General features: G+C 40.5%; 1 protein-coding gene across 10 annotated transcripts in view; it reads right to left on the bottom strand.

The window, feature by feature from the left end:
- Positions 1-20,327, bottom strand: part of PTPRE (protein tyrosine phosphatase receptor type E) — a 140,419-nt gene that overhangs the window by 9,718 nt on the left and 110,374 nt on the right. For 5 of the 10 annotated variants that reach the window (XM_081912687.1, XM_081912693.1, XM_081912694.1 and 2 more), the window contains 10 exons: positions 17,298-17,400; positions 16,909-16,982; positions 13,383-13,516; positions 10,199-10,289; positions 8,076-8,152; positions 7,911-7,947; positions 6,633-6,730; positions 4,813-4,932; positions 3,954-4,117; positions 1,486-1,621 (listed from right to left, as the gene is read on the bottom strand). In XM_081912687.1, the coding sequence (XP_081768813.1) occupies positions 1,486-1,621; positions 3,954-4,117; positions 4,813-4,932; positions 6,633-6,730; positions 7,911-7,947; positions 8,076-8,152; positions 10,199-10,289; positions 13,383-13,516; positions 16,909-16,982; positions 17,298-17,400 (1,034 nt within the window). Of the gene's footprint in view, positions 1-1,485; positions 1,622-3,953; positions 4,118-4,812; positions 4,933-6,632; positions 6,731-7,910; positions 7,948-8,075; positions 8,153-10,198; positions 10,290-13,382; positions 13,517-16,908; positions 16,983-17,083; positions 17,188-17,297; positions 17,401-20,327 lie in introns of those variants that run through there. The other 5 variants (XM_081912690.1, XM_081912691.1, XM_081912689.1 and 2 more) reach the window with 5 other exon arrangements.

The raw sequence follows: 20,327 nt of genomic DNA, 5'->3' as shown, positions 1-20,327 counted from the left end.
AGTTGAAGTGAAACCTTACTATCCCCTTTTTCTGGCCATACAAAAGGCTAGAAAAAGCATGAGCTGGACCTAAATTTATTCCCATAATGATAAAATGTATCTTATCCTTATGTAATAATTCACCCTTATGGCATTTAAGAATTTTGGTGACAAACCGCAAACTGTAAAGCAAATGAAAATTCTTGGTTGCAGCTAGTGATTTGTCTGGAGAGAGGTATAACATTAAACTACACAGAGAATCTTCATCCTTCAGACTAAATTAACAGTTCACACCACATAAAAGCATTCTAGAATCACAAAGAGCCATTTAGAACACAAAGGATGAATCACACCTTTAAAAAAAGAAAAGAAAACAGAGACTAAATATGGCGAAAAATAAGACTGTGCTAAGGTGCAAGAATTGGAGCTTTTCAGGGCAAGAGAATTAATACAGATGTTTTGTATCTCTGGAACTTAGAAAGTTCTCTTATACTATGTCAGACTAGCCCAGTATTGTTTACATCAGGGGTAGTCAACATGGTGCCCTCCAGATGTCCCTGAACTACAGTACCCATCAGCCTTAGCCAGCATGGCAAATGACCAGGGCTGCAGTCCCAACAACATCCGGAGGGCATTAGCTATCCCTGGTCTACACTGACTAGGAACACCCCACTACCCATGTATCATATAGGCCAGGGAGGGGAACCTCCTGCTGTGGGCTGAATTTAAGCCAACAAGGACGTTCCTTAAACCGTGCTCAACCTGCCTCCTACTCGATGTCAAACATGGTCAGGTGAGGGCAGGTAAATACGTGGCTGCATGACTGACTGCTGTGTGGTGAACTCAGTCACGCAGCCTATCCCTGCAGAAAGCAGGGTTGGACTTACCGCCGAGCAGATGGGCTGCCTGATCAACTCTAATGGATTGGCCATGCACCAAGCTCTTTGTGGGAAACTTCATTGTGCGGCTGATCCCTGGATGGTGAGTTCACCCCTGTGGATTGGCTGTGTGACTGAGTTCGCTGTGGAGAATTTCCACTATCCCTGGCCCCACAATTTGCTGCTCTAATTGGCTGCTGCTTTGGCACACTTTTAAAAAATAGGTCTTGTCTGCTTTGGAATAATGATATCATTACATAGATGACATAGATGCTGGTCTATGACCATAATAAAGATTTGGATTGGATTGGATGTCATCACATTGCCAACCATGATTAGCCAAGTGACAATGTCACTGAGGACAAGCAAAGCTGATTTAGTATTAAAAGAACAGCAGATTAAGACAGAAAAGAAGTACTTCTTTTTTTGGTAAGGGAACACAGGTGAATTCCCAGGGTGCAAACACTTTCCTGCTCCTACCCACAAGTGACAAAAGGTGTAATGTTTTTCATGGGTGAGGGCAGAAAATGTTGGCCAACACCTCCCTCCAATTGGCTGAGTCATTCCGTCATCTTTTAAGCTAAAAAAAATTGATAAATTTGACATAAGGTTTATTTTATTTACTTACATCGGTCTGAACCATTTGTTGGCGTTGATTGCGGATTCTTGCCACAAACTCAAAAACGTCAACTTTTTGCTCGACATGCATCATGTCAATCATAGCATCGATTACTATGAAGGTGCCTGTACGACCCACACCAGCACTTAAGAAAAAAGGAAACGCAACAGGAATTAGGAGGAAAATGATGAAACATATTGCAGTAACTTTTTTGGACTTGGCAATCCTTCTTCTGAAGTCATACTCCCAATATTTCTGATTTTCTTTGTCCTCCTTACTTATATTGCAAGCACTATGACAGGTCAGAGCAGACTCTCTCCACTACTTTTAGTGGCAGTATCAACATCGCCTGCATTCAGTTTATTGTGAGACAGGACCCCCTATTTAGGCAATGCTTCCTTCTTAACAACACAGGAGTAGGAATCGCCAAGCAATCCCACCCTCCATGTTTATGTAAAAAACGCGTGGGTCCTTTGCAAATATGGCTGCATGCTCAAAGGCTTTCTTGCAACCTGGAATCCTGCCCAGTTGTCAGACAGTCTTTCTGCAAAGGTCCCAAGGCAACAGGGTTTCATTCTTTGTCCAGGACTACTTCGCATTGAGTTGGGGACTCACAGCAAGAAGTCTGAATGAACATGAATAAATCTAAGTTGGGATAGAAACCCAAAGTAACTCAGATTCAAGTATCCATTGGACCATACCCATAAGTAATCTTGACTCTACAGTACTTCCTGCTGCTTATGGCCAAACTACATAATGTGGGGTTCACTGTGCCTTTAATTGCAAGTGTGCTGCGATCACACATATTGTAGTACAATTTACAGTGACAAAATGGCTGCGTAGGCAGGGGCTATTGAAACCCCCCTGCTGCTTTCTGCTCTTCCACCTAGAGCCATCCTCCAGCTGCTGTTCTACTAGCAGCTGGACTCACTTCCACATCCATGTGGAAAATTATCCCATGGGATGGGCTAAGGAGGGGAAATCAGGAGGTAAGACAAGAGTTCCCTCCTCCACCCACTCTTTTCACTTTAAGACACACTTTGCACATCCCCAAGTTAACTACTTTAGGATCTTGAACTTGAGACTCACCTTTTATTTTTAACTAGCACCTTATGCCGGCCTTATGAAGAGATAAATACAGTCTTACCTTGGATCCCGAATGCCTTGCGAGTCGAATGTTTTGGCTCCCAAACGCTGCAAACCCGGAAATGAGTGTTCCGGTTTGTGAACATTCTTTGGAACCTGAACATCCGACACGGCTTCCAATTGGCTGCAGGCACTTCCTGCAGCCAATCGGAAGCTGTGCCTTGGTTTCCGAACGTTTTGGAAGTCAAACGGACTTCCAGAACGATTCTGTTCGACTTCTGAGGTAACACTGTATACTGAATTGAATTCTAAAATACCATTTTGACACCAATATAAACATTAGATATAAAAATGTACAGTATTGATTTTCTGTGAAATGCTAAAATACTGTCCTAGTGTTTAATAGCACAACCACTAGAGGGGGCATGGTTGCTTCTGATTACTGATAACTCAAATGATTTTCAGCCTTCCTTTCAGAGGAAAAGGGCCTGGCATCCTGTGTTAGGCATAAATGTTCCTCTGGTATCCTATTATTTTATTTTGGTCTGTTGTTCTTGTGATGTCATATGTCAGCTTTCTAAATCATAACTTATTTCCTTAGACCCTTTCCCATTTATTATATATACACATAAAAAAGTTTATCAGCAATACTACTTCTTCTAAGCATGCTGGTACAAGTTGTACAAAGAGCATTTTTACATTTTGATTGGGCACTGATTACTTTCAAGTGTGGTTTAAGAATGCATGAATCACCCATGCTTCCTCCTCCATCAGACTCAAACTGCCTTCCCCTACCTCCTTCATGGTACTGGTAGCTACTGCTAAGAATACAACTACATTACTACAAAGAGCTTGTTCCTTTTCCTGTTCCATTGCTATCCTTTTTCACTTCTGTGCCATAGCTGAGTTTGCGGCAGTGACTGTATTGTTTTCTTAACCTAGAAAACTGCTGGTGCTTTATGAATATATTTATGCTGATAGCAAAGTTTTGAACGATGGGCTATTTTTAAAATTGTAAAAAAGATTCCTGAAGGAAGATTTGCACAAGCTTATCTTGGCATAAGTCACAACAAATGGTCCGTCTCTCAAAATGGAAAAGGGGACAAATTAATCCCTGCTGATGAATAACTAAGGAGAAACCTTTGCTTTTTTTCACAGGTGATACAATACGGATAATAATCATCATCAAGAAGAAGCCAGTTTCCTGATACTAGTTCTGATGTTGGCTTGTTCTGCTTTTTCTCAGAGACCCTAGTAGGAAAAGCCCACATTTAAGGAGACACTTGTTGCTTAAGCATGCAAAAATTGATTTTGCCCACTTCCTGTTAAGCCACCCCAAGGTAATTTTTCATGGGTAGTGTGTGTACCTGCATATTTATACATACACATACCTGCAGTGAACCACAATTGGTCCAGCATGTGCAGGATTCAATGATTTTACTTTCTTTAGGAATTTGAGCATTCCAATAGGTGTGAAAGGCACTCCAAAATCAGGCCAGCTGGTGAAATGAAGCTGTGTCACAAGTCTGGGAGCTTTGCAGCCATCAGAAACCTGCTAGAGAGCCAGAAACAATATATGAGTATGACCATTTATTTCTTTGGCTAAAATCAGCAAACAATCCAGTTAGTGTGACCGATCCCTCCCTCTTCAGACATCAGCAGTAGAAGCCTAGTCTAAGAATTAATTTAAAATGTTCAGTATATAAAGAGAATTACAGAGTTACTCAGCTGCCAGCAAAAAGCATAGAAACTGCAAATTAAAGCATGTGCCTTAATGGCCTCTCTTTGTAAGTCATAAGCGCATTCCATGACCTTGAATGTTGTGCTCATATAGAACTTAGTCTCCATGCACCCACATTTCCCCTTCTTTCAGCAAGAGTTATTGTGGGGACACCTTAACCTGTAAGCACCCCTGGCCTGAGACTGGCAAGTGGATGGAGAACAATTTACCCCAATTGGAACTATAGACATTTCCCTCCCAAAAGAAACTTCAGAGAACAGAGAGCTACTAGAGCTTTTGGTGTTTAATGGCAACATGAAAACAAAAACTACATGCAGAATGCCAAATGAAAACTCACTTCGGGCACAGTTTAATAAAATATAAGTATTGAGTAGAGCTAAGTTTTCATGTGACAAAAACAGTTTTCACTCAACAAAAACAGACAATTCCAAGTACGTATTTTAGAGGTTAAAAATAGATCAGGAACGTTTTCCAATTATGAGAAATATTAAATGGGGTCTATAACTTACTGACTGAATACAAAACTTCCGAATAGTATAATCCACAAGAACTATACAGTCCTCCACAGAAACTCGGATGTTTCCATAAGTCCAGCATCCCTGATCAGGCCAGTACTGGAAACACTTGTCCTGTGCAAATGTAAAGAACACACACAGTCACTTCAAGCTGCAATATATGCCCCTCAAATAACTGAGCTACTGTAAAGCTGTACAATTATTTTGAGTCTATTTAAAGTATGCTTTTTAAAATTCTAAAACTGAAACTGACACCACCTAACTATATTAACAGTGAGTTATGAAATACCATAGGACCAAAAATTCATTAAGGTATGACTTCACCCCTCTCTGATTTCTAAAAGCCCAATTCTCCAGGTTGCAGGATACAATAATTTCAATCCAATTAATTTGTAGCCAATGGTTACATGACATTCTTTTAAAAATCTATACTGCATACAATGAGAGAATTGTTGAGAACTCTGTCAACATTTCTCTATGAATGCCAGGAGAGGTCATCCTTGAGCAATAAAAGTTGCATGCTTCTCAGTGACCGAGATATATTTATTTTGTTAGCATCTGTATTGGAATTGCCTTTAGATGTTTTTCTTGTTTTACCGCTTGTGTTTGCCACCTTGGGCTCTTTGGGAGGAAAAGTGGGATATAAATTTAAATATTATTACTATTATTAATTTCTGCTTTCCAAACACACCTTGTTCACTTTTAATTAGCTACCTAAAAAGCATAACAGGAAATGAATATGCACACGAATACGCTCCAGCCATCATCTTCTACCCTGTTGCAGACGTGCTGGGAAATTTCATATTGTATTTTATGAAATCAGTTTTATTCTAGGAACTAGTATTTGGGCTGGAAGGTAAGCTGGAGCCTGAAAGTCCATCTAGCATTCCAGGAAAGACAACGAAATTTGGCAGTGAATTAGGGAAGAGAAAAATGCAGTCAAACAATTCTGAGCCATTCCTGCCCCCCACAACACATGGCTACTAGTCATAATAACTATGCCGTGCCCCAAACATTGGAGGCAGTAATGTTTCTGAATACCAGTTGCTGTACAGTCCTGCTTGAAGGTTTCCCACAGGCATCTGACTGGCCACTGTGGGAACAGGATGCTGGACTAGATGGGCCATTGGCCTGATCCAGCAGGCTCTTCTTAATTTCTTACACAAATTACTATCTTAAAAGACGTTTTCATAACCCTCTGCAAGTGTATATTCTCAGGTGGAAAACAGATGCAGAATAAATAATGCATATTTTCCTACCAATGAAAACTATGTACAGTGGACACTCGGGTTGCGAATGTGATCTGTGCGGAATGCACGTTCGCAACCCACAGCGTTTGCAACCTGCAGTGACGCAATTCGGAGCTTCTGCGCATGCGCAAAGCGTGAATTAGCACTTCTGCACATGCGCGACCACCGAAACCCAGAAGTAACCCGTTCCGGTACTTCCGGGTTTCGGCGGTCTGTAACCCGAAAAAACGCAACCTGAAGCGTCTGTAAACCGAGGTATGACTGTATCTCTAAAAGTAATTCACAACTGCCATAAACCAGGGCTAAAGCCCGAACATTCACATTTGACTGAAAAAATGATTCAGAAATGACACACACATACCATTAAGTTTCTCAGTTAGTCACCAATTATTTGCTCAGAAGTAAAGAAAGTTTAGTTAAGCCAGCATGCTGCAGCGATTGTGTCAGAAACCCAAGACTTATTAAAGAACTCGGAACAGGAAGTGGTAACATTAGTAACAGTCTTGTGAGTTATGGGAAAACTCCAAACAGTATGAGGGGAAATATTTTAAAAATGTGTCCTACCTCTTTTCTCTCTTTCACATTTGTTAACATGACAATAGTTGCAGATTTTTGTTCCCATATCATCCTCCAGAAATCATTTACAGTGTCTTGTTTAGGGCCTACACATACAACACAGCTATTTAATCAAAAACTATGATGAACACAAACAATACTACTGTTAAAAAGGAAAAGGGAAAAAAATATTTCATTTATTTAAAAATATCTCTATCGATAATAACATTCAAACCAGTTCACAAGATTTAAAACCAACCAAATAATTCCATAATAAATACAAAAGCAGTAGCAATGCTGCCCAGAAGCAAAATTGTCAAACAAAAGCCCAGGGAAATAAAATGGTCTTCATCTAGCACCTAAATAATGCTAGCATATGTGTCATGCAAACAAACGTAGACAGGCTATGCAAAGAGGCAGAAAAGGTCCTGTCTAACCTCAGAAGATAGGGCACTCAGCGCAGGGCCTCCAAATATGATGTAATGGGTAACTTCATAGAGGACAAGGCTGCACTTTCATTAGATGGAAATGGTCTGATAACAAACCCATGTGCTTCCCATATTTACAGTATGTTTAAAACAGAGCTATGCATCTTAATGCAGCTTATTAAAAAATAGCATTTCTCACAAAATAGAGATATCTGATTCTAGTTCATAAGAGGAATGGTGTCATTGTGACCATGCTATCTTTCATTGTCTAAAATCTTCCTTTCCTTTCGTTTTGACTTGGGGTGCTTCTAGATGGCAACTTTTCATACAATTGGAGCACCAGCAGGAGATGGGAGGGGACGGGACAAGGCAGGGACTTTGTAGAAGATTTATTTCCTCATGTGGAGGGTTGGCAAGGTGGTGGTTGATTTCTCACTACTGTTGCCTGGCAGCTCACACCTTTTCCTGATGTGCTATATAGGGCTTGGCCTTTGGCCTGGCTGCCTGTTGATGTAATTTGGAGAAATGGATGAAATTGCACTAAGTGCTGAGTCCATGTCTTGAGCAGCCCATCCCTCATGTCTGGGTTCTGTTCAGAGTTAGCATGCCAGCTGCAATGGGTAGCTTATAAACAGTCCAATGCTAAATGCCTGGAGCAGGACTACTCATCTACCCTCCCTTTTCTCTAAGGAATGTGTGAACATGCAGAGGTGGGTATAAAGCCAAAGCTGTATTCATAAAGCTCTTTAAAATCTGAGTGCCTAAGCATAAGGGTAAATTCTGAAGAACACATTTGCTGAAATTGCTTTGTACAAAGCAAAACATTTAAAACGAGAAATGGATGAAATAATGGAGATACCTTGAGCTGCTATAAATTTATTCTTTTCCTTGTAGCCCTGGAGGGAAAAAATGTACACAGTTGTCTTTTAAACTTATGCTCTTACAATATGAATTTCAAAACTGTCAATGTGCTGCTTGCTTTAAAATTTTTAAAAGTAATTTAAAAAGAAATCTATTCACTTACATCTATATATGAAGCATTGATGTAGTCTGAACACTGAAGTCCACCTATTTGCGTTAAAACTACCCTGGAATGGTCATCTGTAAAGAACAAACATACACAATTAGAAGCTCCTTTGGCAAATATAGATACAGTGCTGACAACCTTCTGAAATACATTGTTTTCTTCTCAGCAACAAAGCAAACTCTAAAAGCAATATTCTGCCTGATGGATACCTTAAGCCAATAGCAACACCATTTGATTTATTAAATTTGTATACCACCCTTCATCCGAATATCCCAGGACAGTTCACAACACAAAAATGCAAAATGAGAATACATAATAAATACAAAACAAAACAAAAACCATTAGTGAGACCATGAAACAAAATCAAATTCTACTTCAGCAGTTTCACTCCGCGGTCCACTTTTAAAGTTCCTTTCTCAAAGAATATTAACATTAAGTTTCCATCTAAGACTAATATATCATCTCACTGTTTCTGAATGCAGCCATTTCTATTGTCAAATATTTGTCCATTTATAATTTTCATGTAGAGACTGACCTGTTTGTCTTACGCAGACAGAAGAAGGGCAGGTTAGAAGTGATACTTGTCAGGGATCAGCATATGAACAGCCTTAATATGGCTGATGCTATTACTGTTGCCGCCAGCAGCAACCAGCTAAACCATGCCAATGTATCATCAGTGATGTATGGCCATCCTAAACAATTATATTTCTCTCTCACAGGCCTGGGGTGACAGGCCTTCCCTTGTTTACATTCAGCCCCTCGTGTAAAAAGGTGACCCAGCCTAACGGAGAGACAGAAGCCCTGGGACAAGGCACTGCTACAAACCCTGATACCAGCTCTGTCCCCAAATGCACTCAGGCAAAACTGTTACAGGACCTAATGGCATCAGATAAACACCAAGAGGAATTCATTCATGTGCAGTCACCCTAGTCTCTTGACTGTAATTTATTTTAAATTGATTTTAATATTGTACGTTTAAATTGCTGCAGGTCATGAGGCCTTATGATGAAGGGCAAGAAAGAAATCAAAGCAGCGATTGTCATCCTGGTATCACCTACCAACAAGGACAAAGCTGAAGTATAACTCAGGAAGTTTGAGTCTATTTACTTAGACCGTAATCAAACCATAATGGTTACCTCCCCAGTTATATCTGTTTAGCAAAGGTTAGAAAAACCATGTTACCAGTGTTGTGAATTGTCAATGTGATTATCTTAAATATGCAGAGCCCACCCATGATGCGGGGTGAAGAGCCCACCTCAGGTGGCAGAAGTACCTGCTTCTGCCACCAATAGGGAGGTGTTCGGGCATGTGACATTGCCAAGCAAGTGGCAACGCTTTGAGGAGTGCCCTGGCTTCCACCAAGTTTGGTGAGAGGAGGGAGTGGTGATTGCGGAAGTGGAGGGGGGAGGAGGAGGCAACTCCTGTTTTGCCTCAGGTAGTAAAATGGGACAGGTCACCCCTATAAATACGTTTAAGCTTAACACACAACACTCACTGTACATCTTGGTCATTTGGACGAAATGTTTACTATTTTTCTCTTTATCCATGCACATTTGTATCTGCCAACTGAGAATAGTACCAATGCATGCATCTGTTGAAGGAGACTCTAGTCGATAAAAGCTAGGGCTAAAGCTTGTAGCCTTTAGATGCCACAATACTGTTGTTTCTTTCTGCAACAGATTAACATGGGTACTTGCATAGAAAACACTATTACTTTAATAAGAATTTGGTCCTTTCTAATATAAACCAGAGCCAGGGCCTTTTCAACTCTGGCTCCAGCCTGGTGGAACACTCTGCCTCATGAGACCAGGGCCCTGCAGGATCTGATTTCTTTCCGCAGGGCCTGTAAGACAGTGTTGTTCCGCCTGGCCTTTGGCTTGGAGCCAATTTGATTCCCTCTCCCTCTTTCTTTTTCCTTTCTCCTCCTGTGATGAGGCTGCATTTTAATATTTCAATATTTTAATGTTGTATTTTAATCTTATTTTTAAGTTGTATTCATTCAACTTGTTTTTATTATTGCTTGTTAGCTGCCCTGAGCCTGGCCTTGGCTGGGGAGGGTGGGGTATAAATAAAAATTATTATTGTTATTTATAATAAATCAACAAATTATTAATACTTACAAGGTAGTATGTTGGGATATCTGTTCTTTTCTCTGTTTTCCTCTTTATTTGCCATCTCAAGTGTTCCTTGCATATATCCAGGAGGTAGTGACTACAGGAAAAATATGTAGTGTCGGTTCAAAACAGCATACTATAGTGAGTGGTTACATAGAGGAGATGGTTTAAGTAAAAGTAAGAGGAGATGGTTTAAGTAAGTTGTATCCCATGGAGCTCAATAATGCCCACATGAAAAGGTTAACAAAATTCTTTGAATCCATCAAACCCAGGAATAAGTTCCAGTTTCAAAGAAAGATGAGTGTTTGTTGTTTGCACTGGCAACTTGAAATAACAATCTCAAAATGACTCATGTAGTGACCATGCTATTAAGAACTGAAGCATAAACATTGAAAATGAACAGGATTATCAAGTATGGATGAAGGACTCAAAATCCCAGTCATGTGAATCCAAAATAAGAAGTTCAAAATATGCAAGGACAATCAAAGTGTGTCTATGATGTGATTAACTTAACGTGCTATGTTTTTAGAAATCTATTTCAATCCACATATAAATGCTCATTAGAAACTATAATGACTATAAACGTTTAAAGTTTTTAAAGAAGATATATCTGCATAGAAATCCAGGTTCCAAATCCACACCAAGGCCTTGTGCTTGTAATTTGTGGAAGAAATCTTGCACTCACTTACAATTTAAGTGACACATGTAGTTTGCGCCTTAGACATGCCCATCAAATACATAACATACCATTTGAACATCAACGCCAGAAGGCAGCGTTGATATTCACTAGGTTCATGTCCCAATCAATTAGGGGAGAAATGCACCTGGAGGCATGCTTCTATGAACAGATTTCCAGCTGCACTGGAAAGTGTGCACACCTGTACCACAATATGTCCTTGGAGTCAAATCATTCAATCCCGGTAGGAACACACTCTCTCTCTCTCAAGCCAGTAGTAACATGCAACACCTTGTTATACATTACTCTATCTGGACCAGGACTTCCGTGTTTTAAAATAGGGTTTCATGTAGTTTGCATTACTACATTAAAAATAGATACATTGGTACATTATTCCATTTTGAAGGTAGGGTAAATTACCATTAGAAAGTAATAAACATAATTAGTGAAGGAGAAGTTGTTTTTTTTTGCTATGAAATCACCTAATATATTTAGGAGATCCACACTGTGCCGAGGCATCAGGATGTATTTAATTATTATTGTTTATGATTTATTTATAGACATGCAAAGATAAAACATTTAATTGACAGAGATGCAGTATTACTTTTAAAAAGGCACATGTTAAGCATATAATCATAATAAAAACTGCTGACATGCAATCCTGACAATTATAGCCTCCCCCTATATTATAGCACTGCTGCATAACATAGACCGTTTAATTGGCATTTGCTTTTTCACTTAGATGAACTCAAATCTAAACTAATGCTGTTCCTTCATTGCCATGGCTGCATCTATGAGAGCTGATGTAAGGAGTAAGTTCAGCTTCACAGAACTGTTCATATGAGGTCAGAGAGCAAACCCAACATGGTATGTTCCTTTCTGCTAGTGAGCGAGCAGCCAGGAAAAAGAAACCCCTTCTGTATGCAACCACAATGTAGCAGGAAGCGAAAGAGCAAACCTGCTTTACCGAACGAGGTGAGAATCGTATTTACAAGAAACCTTCAGCACCATTAAAAGCAGATATTGAGGGACTACTGCTAATAGGGAGCCAAAGCTTGGGGGAACAACAACAAAATACACTCCTCTAGGGGTTGCGCTCAGATTAACAACATGCCTCTGCTTCCTCAAAATTGTCATATATTTTTTAATCGGTAGGAAGGTCAGGATATCACAGGTCACTGATTCGAAGGGGAAAGCTGTTGACTTTCCTAGGTATCTGAAGCTTCAGTTCTCTCAACATCCCATTCACCAAGCGGCGAATAACAGCACAATAATGCACAGTTGCTGCCACAATTTAGGCCTCAGCAAGATTCATGGATTTTTGGCACCTACCCATATGCCTGCACACTATTCTGAGACGTGGGATAGCTTGGTGGTTATTTATCTCTTTTTTCCGTAATAACCAGTTGCTAATGATGATCGAATCCCCATTTCTTGCAACAAGGCACTGTGGAGTGGGAAACTCCATAGCTTTTAAGGCAAAGGTCAGAATGCCTGATAGGAGGCAGAATTTCGGAAAGTTGTAGCACATGGGACAGAATGTCGCTCAAATATGTAAGTATTGGGAGAAACTCCCTAGGTTTGGAGAATATGAACACCACTAAGAAATGACATTGCTTTTTTGCCTTCTTCCGTATTTCTACAGGAGAGAATCGCCAAGGCCCTTAATTGTTTATGCTGTAGCACAGTGGCTCTGTGTGTGCTGGAAATGCTGTACAGGAACTTGGCACATGAGAACCTGGAGGGGTGGCTGAATGACCAGTTGGGATGGACAGACTGGAAGCAAAGCTGCCCTGAACCTGAACCAGCCAGGTGGAGTAGAACTATGATGGTGTTTGCTCAATAGAGGCACCCTGCAGAATTCTTCCCATCCCCCAATATAGCTGGCAAGGAGCCTTATAAACTATCAGTGTGAACTGAAGACCTACTTATTCACCCAGCCTTTTGGTTGAATGCTGCACTTTGCAAACAGGTGTTTTAACTACCTATGTGTTCTTTTCTGCTTTGTTGTTCATTGACAGCTGGACTGTATAACTTTATTGTGTTTTTTAATTGGCACTGTATTCCTCTTCGGGATTATTTTGCATGAGATAAGTTGATAAAAGAAAACATAGTTAAGCACACAGGAGCTGAGAATGAAGAGCCATTTTGAGTTCAGTCACAGCATGGATTGTAAATAGAATACAAGGCCAGCCCCCCGCATGGCTTCACTGGAAAACCTGGTCATGCCTCAGCAAGATTTTTAATGTTTCAAAATGGAACGGTATCAAAAAGGAAAGATGGTAAGGTTTACATAGTACAGGCCCATACCTTAGCCTGAAACAAATGCCAACTGATACACACATATGGTCCTACACCTTTTCTTCTTAGAGGAAGAGTAGCTGGGGGAACCCAGAAAGATTAGTGGGGAATGAATGAATGAATGAATGAATGATAAGGTATTACAATTTGTTACCTGTATTTGCTGTGTCTTTGAAGAAAACACAACATTAAATACAAAATATGAAGACTTACATTAAACTCCTCCCGAAACAACTTTCCATCATCAGCTGCTCTTATCCGTATTTCATGTTCCAGATGTTCCACTGGAATAGGAAAATACTTTTTTGGGCCAGAAGGAGACCTTCTGAGAAGCATCTGTTGTTCTGCTGGATAGGATGCCAACATAATATATATTATTACATATGGTATGAATAATGACACTGCAGTTCAAATGTTCATTTAGAATCCCCTGCTCACCAAAAGAAGAAGATGGGTGCTGGCTTTTAAAAAGATAATGTGTAAAAAGAGGCTAGTAATGCTAAGGAAGAATTTAATCTTCAACTCTGAGGTGTGTTCCTAAGATGATGATTTGGGAGGGTGTTGGGGTGGATGAAAGCTTCACCAATAGGAGCTGGGGTGGGTGGGGAGACTGGGAACAGACTATGGGCGGAATGGAAACACATCAAACTCTAGTAATGTGTACAATACTGCGCAAATTTGACTTGAAACGCAGCGAGGGTGGAATCTCACTACGTTTTTAGCCAACATACTAATAGTTAACAGTGAATATCAATGGAGTACTTAACTGAGAGGAGGGATGTACATTTAATTCTCTTAAAATACATAGCCCACCTTTACAATTCCAAAATGGAACACTTAGCATACTTTACACAACACAAACAATAAACACAACGAACAAAAACATACAAAGGAGAGCTGATGAAAACAAAAGCCTCACAATAACAGCAGGAAAAAGGATGGGACACTGTTGAAAGAGAAGTTTGTCAGTGGAAGCTGCTGGTTTGTTACTTTGTGGTTTTATTTTATAATTTTAATGTACCATATTTTTACGTCTATAAGACGCCCCCATGTACAAGACGCACCCTATTTTGGAGGACTCAGATTTAAGAAAATGGGGGGAGATGTATCTGTGTATAAGACACCCCCTAATTTTTAAGGGGAAAACCCTAGTCTTATACACAGAAAAATATGGTAAATTGTACTTGTTTTAACTATGTTGTGTAACCTGACCTCCAATCATTTGGTGCACGGTGGGCTATAAGTTCTAAGAAGAAAGAAAGGAAAAAAATATCCCATAGCAGGAATTTTAGTGCCAAAGCAAAAGGGAGGGGGAAAGCTCCTTTCTGGGATGGGAGGACTGAAGGGAAGGGAAGGGAACACACATCTGAACAGTTTAGATGCTTCAGTTTAGTAATTCTGAACTCATAGCTGAATGAGTTCAATTTCGCAATGTGCTCTCCTGAAGGGAAGCCCCACATCTAGAAACACCCACCAATATTTATTCTGCTGAATCTGACAAGCTGACTATTGTGGCATTCATTTTTAACCCTTTCAATATGTTGTAGTGGTTAGAGCATTGGAGTAGAACCTGGAAGACCAGGGGGCAAGTCCCCGCTCAGCCATGAAGCTCACTATGTAATCTCGGAGCCAGCCAGCATCTCTCTTAGCCTAACCTACATCACAGGGTTTGGGGGAGGATAAATTGGGAGGGGGAGAACAACATACCGTATTTTTCGCCCCATAGGGCACACCGCCCCATAGGGTGCACCTAGGTTTTTTTGGGGGGGGAGGAATAAAGAAAAAAAATTATTTCCCCCCAGCCCCCAGAACAGCCTGCTATCCGCAAGCTTAGGGAGCCCAGCGGGAAGTCGCACCGGTCTCCCCAGGCTTGGGGAGAGCTGTGCGAAGCCCGGGCACGCTCTTCAGCGCGCCCCAGGCTTTAGAATGCAGGCAGCTCTGCGCAACCCTTGGGTGACCGGCGCGACTTCACGCCAGTCTCCCAAGGGTTGCTCAGAGCTTCCTGAAGCCTGTAGAGCGAGAGGGGTTGGTGCGCACCGACCCCTCTTGCTCTCCAGGCTTCGGCGAAAGCCTGCATTCGCCCCATAGGATGCACACACATTTCCCCTTCATTTTTGGAGGGGAAAAAGTGCGTCCTATAGGGCGAAAAATACGGTATATCACATTGGGCTCACTGGAGGAAAGCGGGACTATGTGTTAAATAAATACAATACACATTAAAAGACATTTAATTCTCCAGACAACTGCCGTATATATTGGTTTTGTAAAAATATGCACAGCATTTGAAAAATGAGCATTAATACAAGCTGTAATGAAGAAAAGCAGAGATTTTTGCCAGCTTCACCTTCTTCCTGCAGTCCTCCAAGCAATCTCATGTGTTTCAAAGAGCCTCAAACCTTTGAGAGCAGATTCTCAGTGGGAACAGGCAGTTCCAGGGAAAAGGACAAAATAGTAACTTCCTCCTTCCACTCACAGGAGTGCCCTAGTTCTGCTCACCGAGTTTCTGGATTCAAGCCACTGAGAGTTAAATTACACAAATGTCACATGTGGTTGCCTCTTGCTTTTCATTCACAGGTGAAGGGGTATTATTGGGGACACAGCATACCTGGAGTAAGGCTTGTTCCATCCTTCCTCAGCTACAATGGACTATAATAGCATATTTTATTTTATTTTTAAAAAAACTAAGCCTTGAAATTTTGTGAGCAAGGGGCACACTACGGGGGTTGGGGTGTTATATCTGGAAAGCAAAATACTTGCCTAACCAACACACTATAATTCCAGTTACAAACTGTAGTTTGACATCAAGAGAATGTTTCTCATAGCACAATCTTATGCACATCAACACAGAAGCAAGTCCTGTTAATTTTGGTAGGACCTTGGTCACATTCACGCCATACATTGAAAACACATGACTTCCCCCAAATAATCTTGGGAGCTGCAGTTTGTTAAGGTCTCTGAGGGGGTAAACTAAAGTTCCCAGGATTCTTTGGGGAAAGCCAAGTGATTTAAAGGATGTGACCTTACTCCAGGTAAGTGTGCACAGGATTGCAGTCTAAAGTGCCCTGAACACTTGGAATGCAATATCTAATTGATAGGTATTAGCAACATCACACTGGTTATGATCTAGGACAGAGATAAAGATGCTTAAGAACCACTACTTTTAAACCAAAGTATTTATTCAATAGCTGCAACTTTCTGCAAGTCCAATTCATGGCTCTGTTTCAAGGCTTTTTTTTAATACGTGAAATAAAAACATCCAGTTCACTCAGCTGGGTTCTACAGTGATTTCTGTCTCCTTCATGAATAGGTATGATACACATGTTTTCAAACTACTGTTTCTCACATTTACAAAACATTCTTGTGTAATTATTTATTTGAAATATTTATATACCCTTCTTCAAACCTGATTTTAGGACAAGGTATGCTTAAGATCTCTTGGTTCTATACCTAACATTTATAATATGGAAAAAGTGGCCCAAGTCTAACTAGACTTTAAATATAAATATATTCAATTTCCAGTTTTTGTGTTGGATCTTACACCCTGTTATAGATAGAAGCTTGTAAGCAGCATATTACTACAAAAGCGAAAGTTGCTTAAAAAAGCAAATAAAGTTTTAAAATTAAAAACAACTAAGAGTAACAAACATTTCAGTAACCAAACATTTACATTCAGCATTATATTTACCACTTTAAAAAACCTAAGATTTTCAATATTAAGTAAATCAAATTTATATTTTACCTTGCTCTTCTAAGATTCCATTCGGTATTTTTTTATCACTTGAAGTCACCACTGCTTTTCTGTGTTTCCTGAACCTTAATAATTATAATAAGATAAATTTAGGGGGATAGTGCAGATCTGTTGTAAATAAACAAATTACCTGTTTACGTATAATACTGCAGCTTGTCTCACAAACCATGTAATTCTGGAAAAACTCTTTCTAATCATCTTCCGTTTGTAAAAGCTTCAGATGGTGGAGAGAAGCAGTGTGTGTAACATCCTCCACTGCCCTCGATAATGTGGGTGAGTAAAGCCGGCACAGCTGCACGCAGCACACTTTCATTTCCTCCTTAGATCACATGGAAACAAGACAGAACTAGTTCCAAGCTCAGCCTCTGATGTCTGCTTACCTGAAGAAATAGCCAGCTAAAAGGATCAAAATTATAAACACCAGAATCAGGATCAGCATTGAAGTCAACAGATGTGGCGGTGGACTGTTTTCTTTTGGAGGGCCTAGGAGTTTAAAAAGAGAAGTAAGGAGTGGGGAAAGAACGAATTTCTTAATCTCTAACAGATAAAATCGCATACACACAGTTCCTACTTAACACAAATTAGCCACATAGCATTTTGAGCAAGTTATAATCTCTTTTGAAGTTCTTGGCTAGAAATGAGAATCCTGAAAGCAACAATTCCCTTGTCACTTGCACTTTCAGAATAGTTTTCCCATACAGCTATTTGCTTCTTTGCTGTCAGACAACACCATCCAACCATAAATGGCCTTCATGTACCCTTCTGAGCTTTAATAATAATAATAATAATAATTTTTTATTTATACCCTGCCCTCCCCAGCCAAGACCGGGCTCAGGGCGGCTAACAACCAGTAATAAAAACAAGTTGATGAAAATACAATTTAAAAGATTAAGATACAACATTAAAACAATTAGGGAGCAATCTCATCATAGGAGGAGAAAGGAAAAAGAAAAAGGGGGAGGGAACCAAACTGATTCTGAGCCAAAGGCCAGGTGGAACAACTCTGTCGTACAGGTCCTGCAGAAATAGATCAGATCCCGCAGGGCCCTGGTCTCAAGAGACAGAGCATTCCACCAGGCCGGAGCCAATGTTGAGAAGGCCCTGGCTCTGCTTGAGGCTAATCTAACTTCCTTCGGGCCCGGGACCTCTAGGGTGTTGCTATATATGGACCTTAAGGTCCTCTGTGGGGCATACCAGGAGAGGCGGTCCTGTAGGTACGAGGGTCCTAGGCCATGAAGGCCTTTAATAGTCAAAACCAGCACCTTAAATCTGACCCTGTACTCTACCGGGAGCCAATGCAGCTGGAAAAGCACTGGGTGAATATACTCCCATGGCAGAGACCCTGTGAGGAGCCTCGCTGCAGCATTCTACACCCGCTGGAGTTTCTGGGACAGCTTCAAGGGCAGCCCCACATAGAGCAAATTACAGTAGTCAAGCCTGGAGGTGAACATTGCATGGATCACTGTAGCCAGGTCGGGGCGGGAAAGGTAAAGGACCAACTGCTTGATGCGGCGAAGGTGGAAAAATGTGGAATATTTTTAACCACCAGGAACAGGTGGATGCCAACTGATTTTAAAAGGGCAGTAAGTTTTCCCCACTCACAAACCACCACCAGTTCTTACTTCCTCATCAACAATCTCTGCTAAGGTGCTACACCATGGGTAGGCAAACTAAGGCCCGGATCCGGCCCAATCGCCTTCAAAATCCAGCCCGTGGAAGGTCCAGGAATCAGCGTGTTTTTACATGAGTAGAATGTGTGCTTTTATTTAAAATGCATCTCTGGGTTGTTTGTTGGGCCTGCCTGGTGTTTTTGCATGAGCAGAATGTGTGCTTTTATTTAAAATGCATCTCTGGGTTATTTGTAGGCATAGGAATTCGTTCATCCCCCCAAAATATATATATATATATATATATATATATATATATATATATATATATATATATATATATATATATTCTGGCCCACAACATGGTCTGAGGGACAGTGGACCGGCCCCCTGCTGAAAAAGTTTGCTGACCCCTGTGCTACACTGAATATGGAACTTTGTGGTACCAGGAATTAAATACATATTTGTGGGAATATACCATGGAATATGTCAGGGCTTTGCATCTGTTATCTCTTTTGACAAGAGGCAGGTGAGAAATGCAAGAGGGAGAAGTTTTAAACAGTCGCTTTCACCCTTTCAGTGTTCCTGTCTTCTCATTGTACAGTGACAGGAGTTTAAGTAAAATGGGGGTGGAGCCACACTGAGATGAAAACTGGATTTAAACAATGCCACAGGTTTAAGCAAAGCAGGTATGGAGCGAAGCTGAGCTTTTTTAAATTAAGAAAACCCAGATAAGTCAGTTTTAATAAGAAAAATAGCAGAGATGGGTACAACTCAGAAGCTAACATGAAAAACTGTTTTCCTCCACTGTGCTTTATTCAAACCTCTGCTGTTTAAAACCAAATGCAAATGAAGAAGGGATAATATAAGGCGAGAAAATGGGTGTTGACATTAGGCATATAAAAATACTCGGAGTAATAATCTTAGAAAATACCAACATCATATTTCAGAGGGAGGAAGAAAGAAAAGATGGCCGATGAGATATGAGAGATAAAAAAGTGTATAGTCATAACATTTTTGTTTTTACAATAATACTGAGACGGCAGGCATTCCTTATGCAGAAACAAAAGTATAATTGTCTGCTGACTCCTTAGGGCTTTTCAGACACAGAACCACCCTAAATATTTAGTTACAGAAGCTTTAGTTACAGACTATTTATAATGAAATACTTTTTCTATCCAATGCCATCCATTGCAACAAAACTAATAAGTACCCATAGGACTAAGCATACTTCATTCTGCCTCATAACCTAGAGGAATCCAAACCAATTATTGTACTTTAATTGACAAGGTTCCCCCCCCTTTCCCCACCTATTGTTTCCTTCTCACAGCTTCTGAACTTTAAATAGAGCAGATCTCCTTACATGCAACACACAAGATTGTGCATGTGCAACAGACTTTTGCTGAACAACAACTCTCTTGCAAAGCGCGACAGTGGTTCACAACATAAGAACACAGAATACATAATAAAAATAAGAACAAACCAATAAACCCCCTCCCACAAATACGTTTAAAAAGACATAGCAAGTCAAACGCCAGGTTAAAGGGAAACATTTTTGCCTGGTGCCTAAATATATGTAATATATCCGTCGCTGAAAAGGCCTGCTCTTGTATCATCACCCTCTGGACCTCTCGGGGAGAAGGCACATGAGAACGGCCTCAGATGATGGTTGTAGGGTCTGTGTTGGTTCATATGGGGAGAGGTGGTCCTTAATATCAGAACTTGGAGAAGCTTATCAGAAGCTTGAGATCATTCGTACTACTCTTTAGCAAAAGTGCAGATGACAAAGTTGTGTGCTCTGGA

The sequence above is a fragment of the Podarcis melisellensis genome (genome assembly GCF_964234715.1).
Source record: "Podarcis melisellensis genome assembly, chromosome: 5".
NCBI lineage: Eukaryota > Metazoa > Chordata > Lepidosauria > Squamata > Lacertidae > Podarcis > Podarcis melisellensis.
This window is presented reverse-complemented; position numbering and strand designations above follow the sequence as displayed.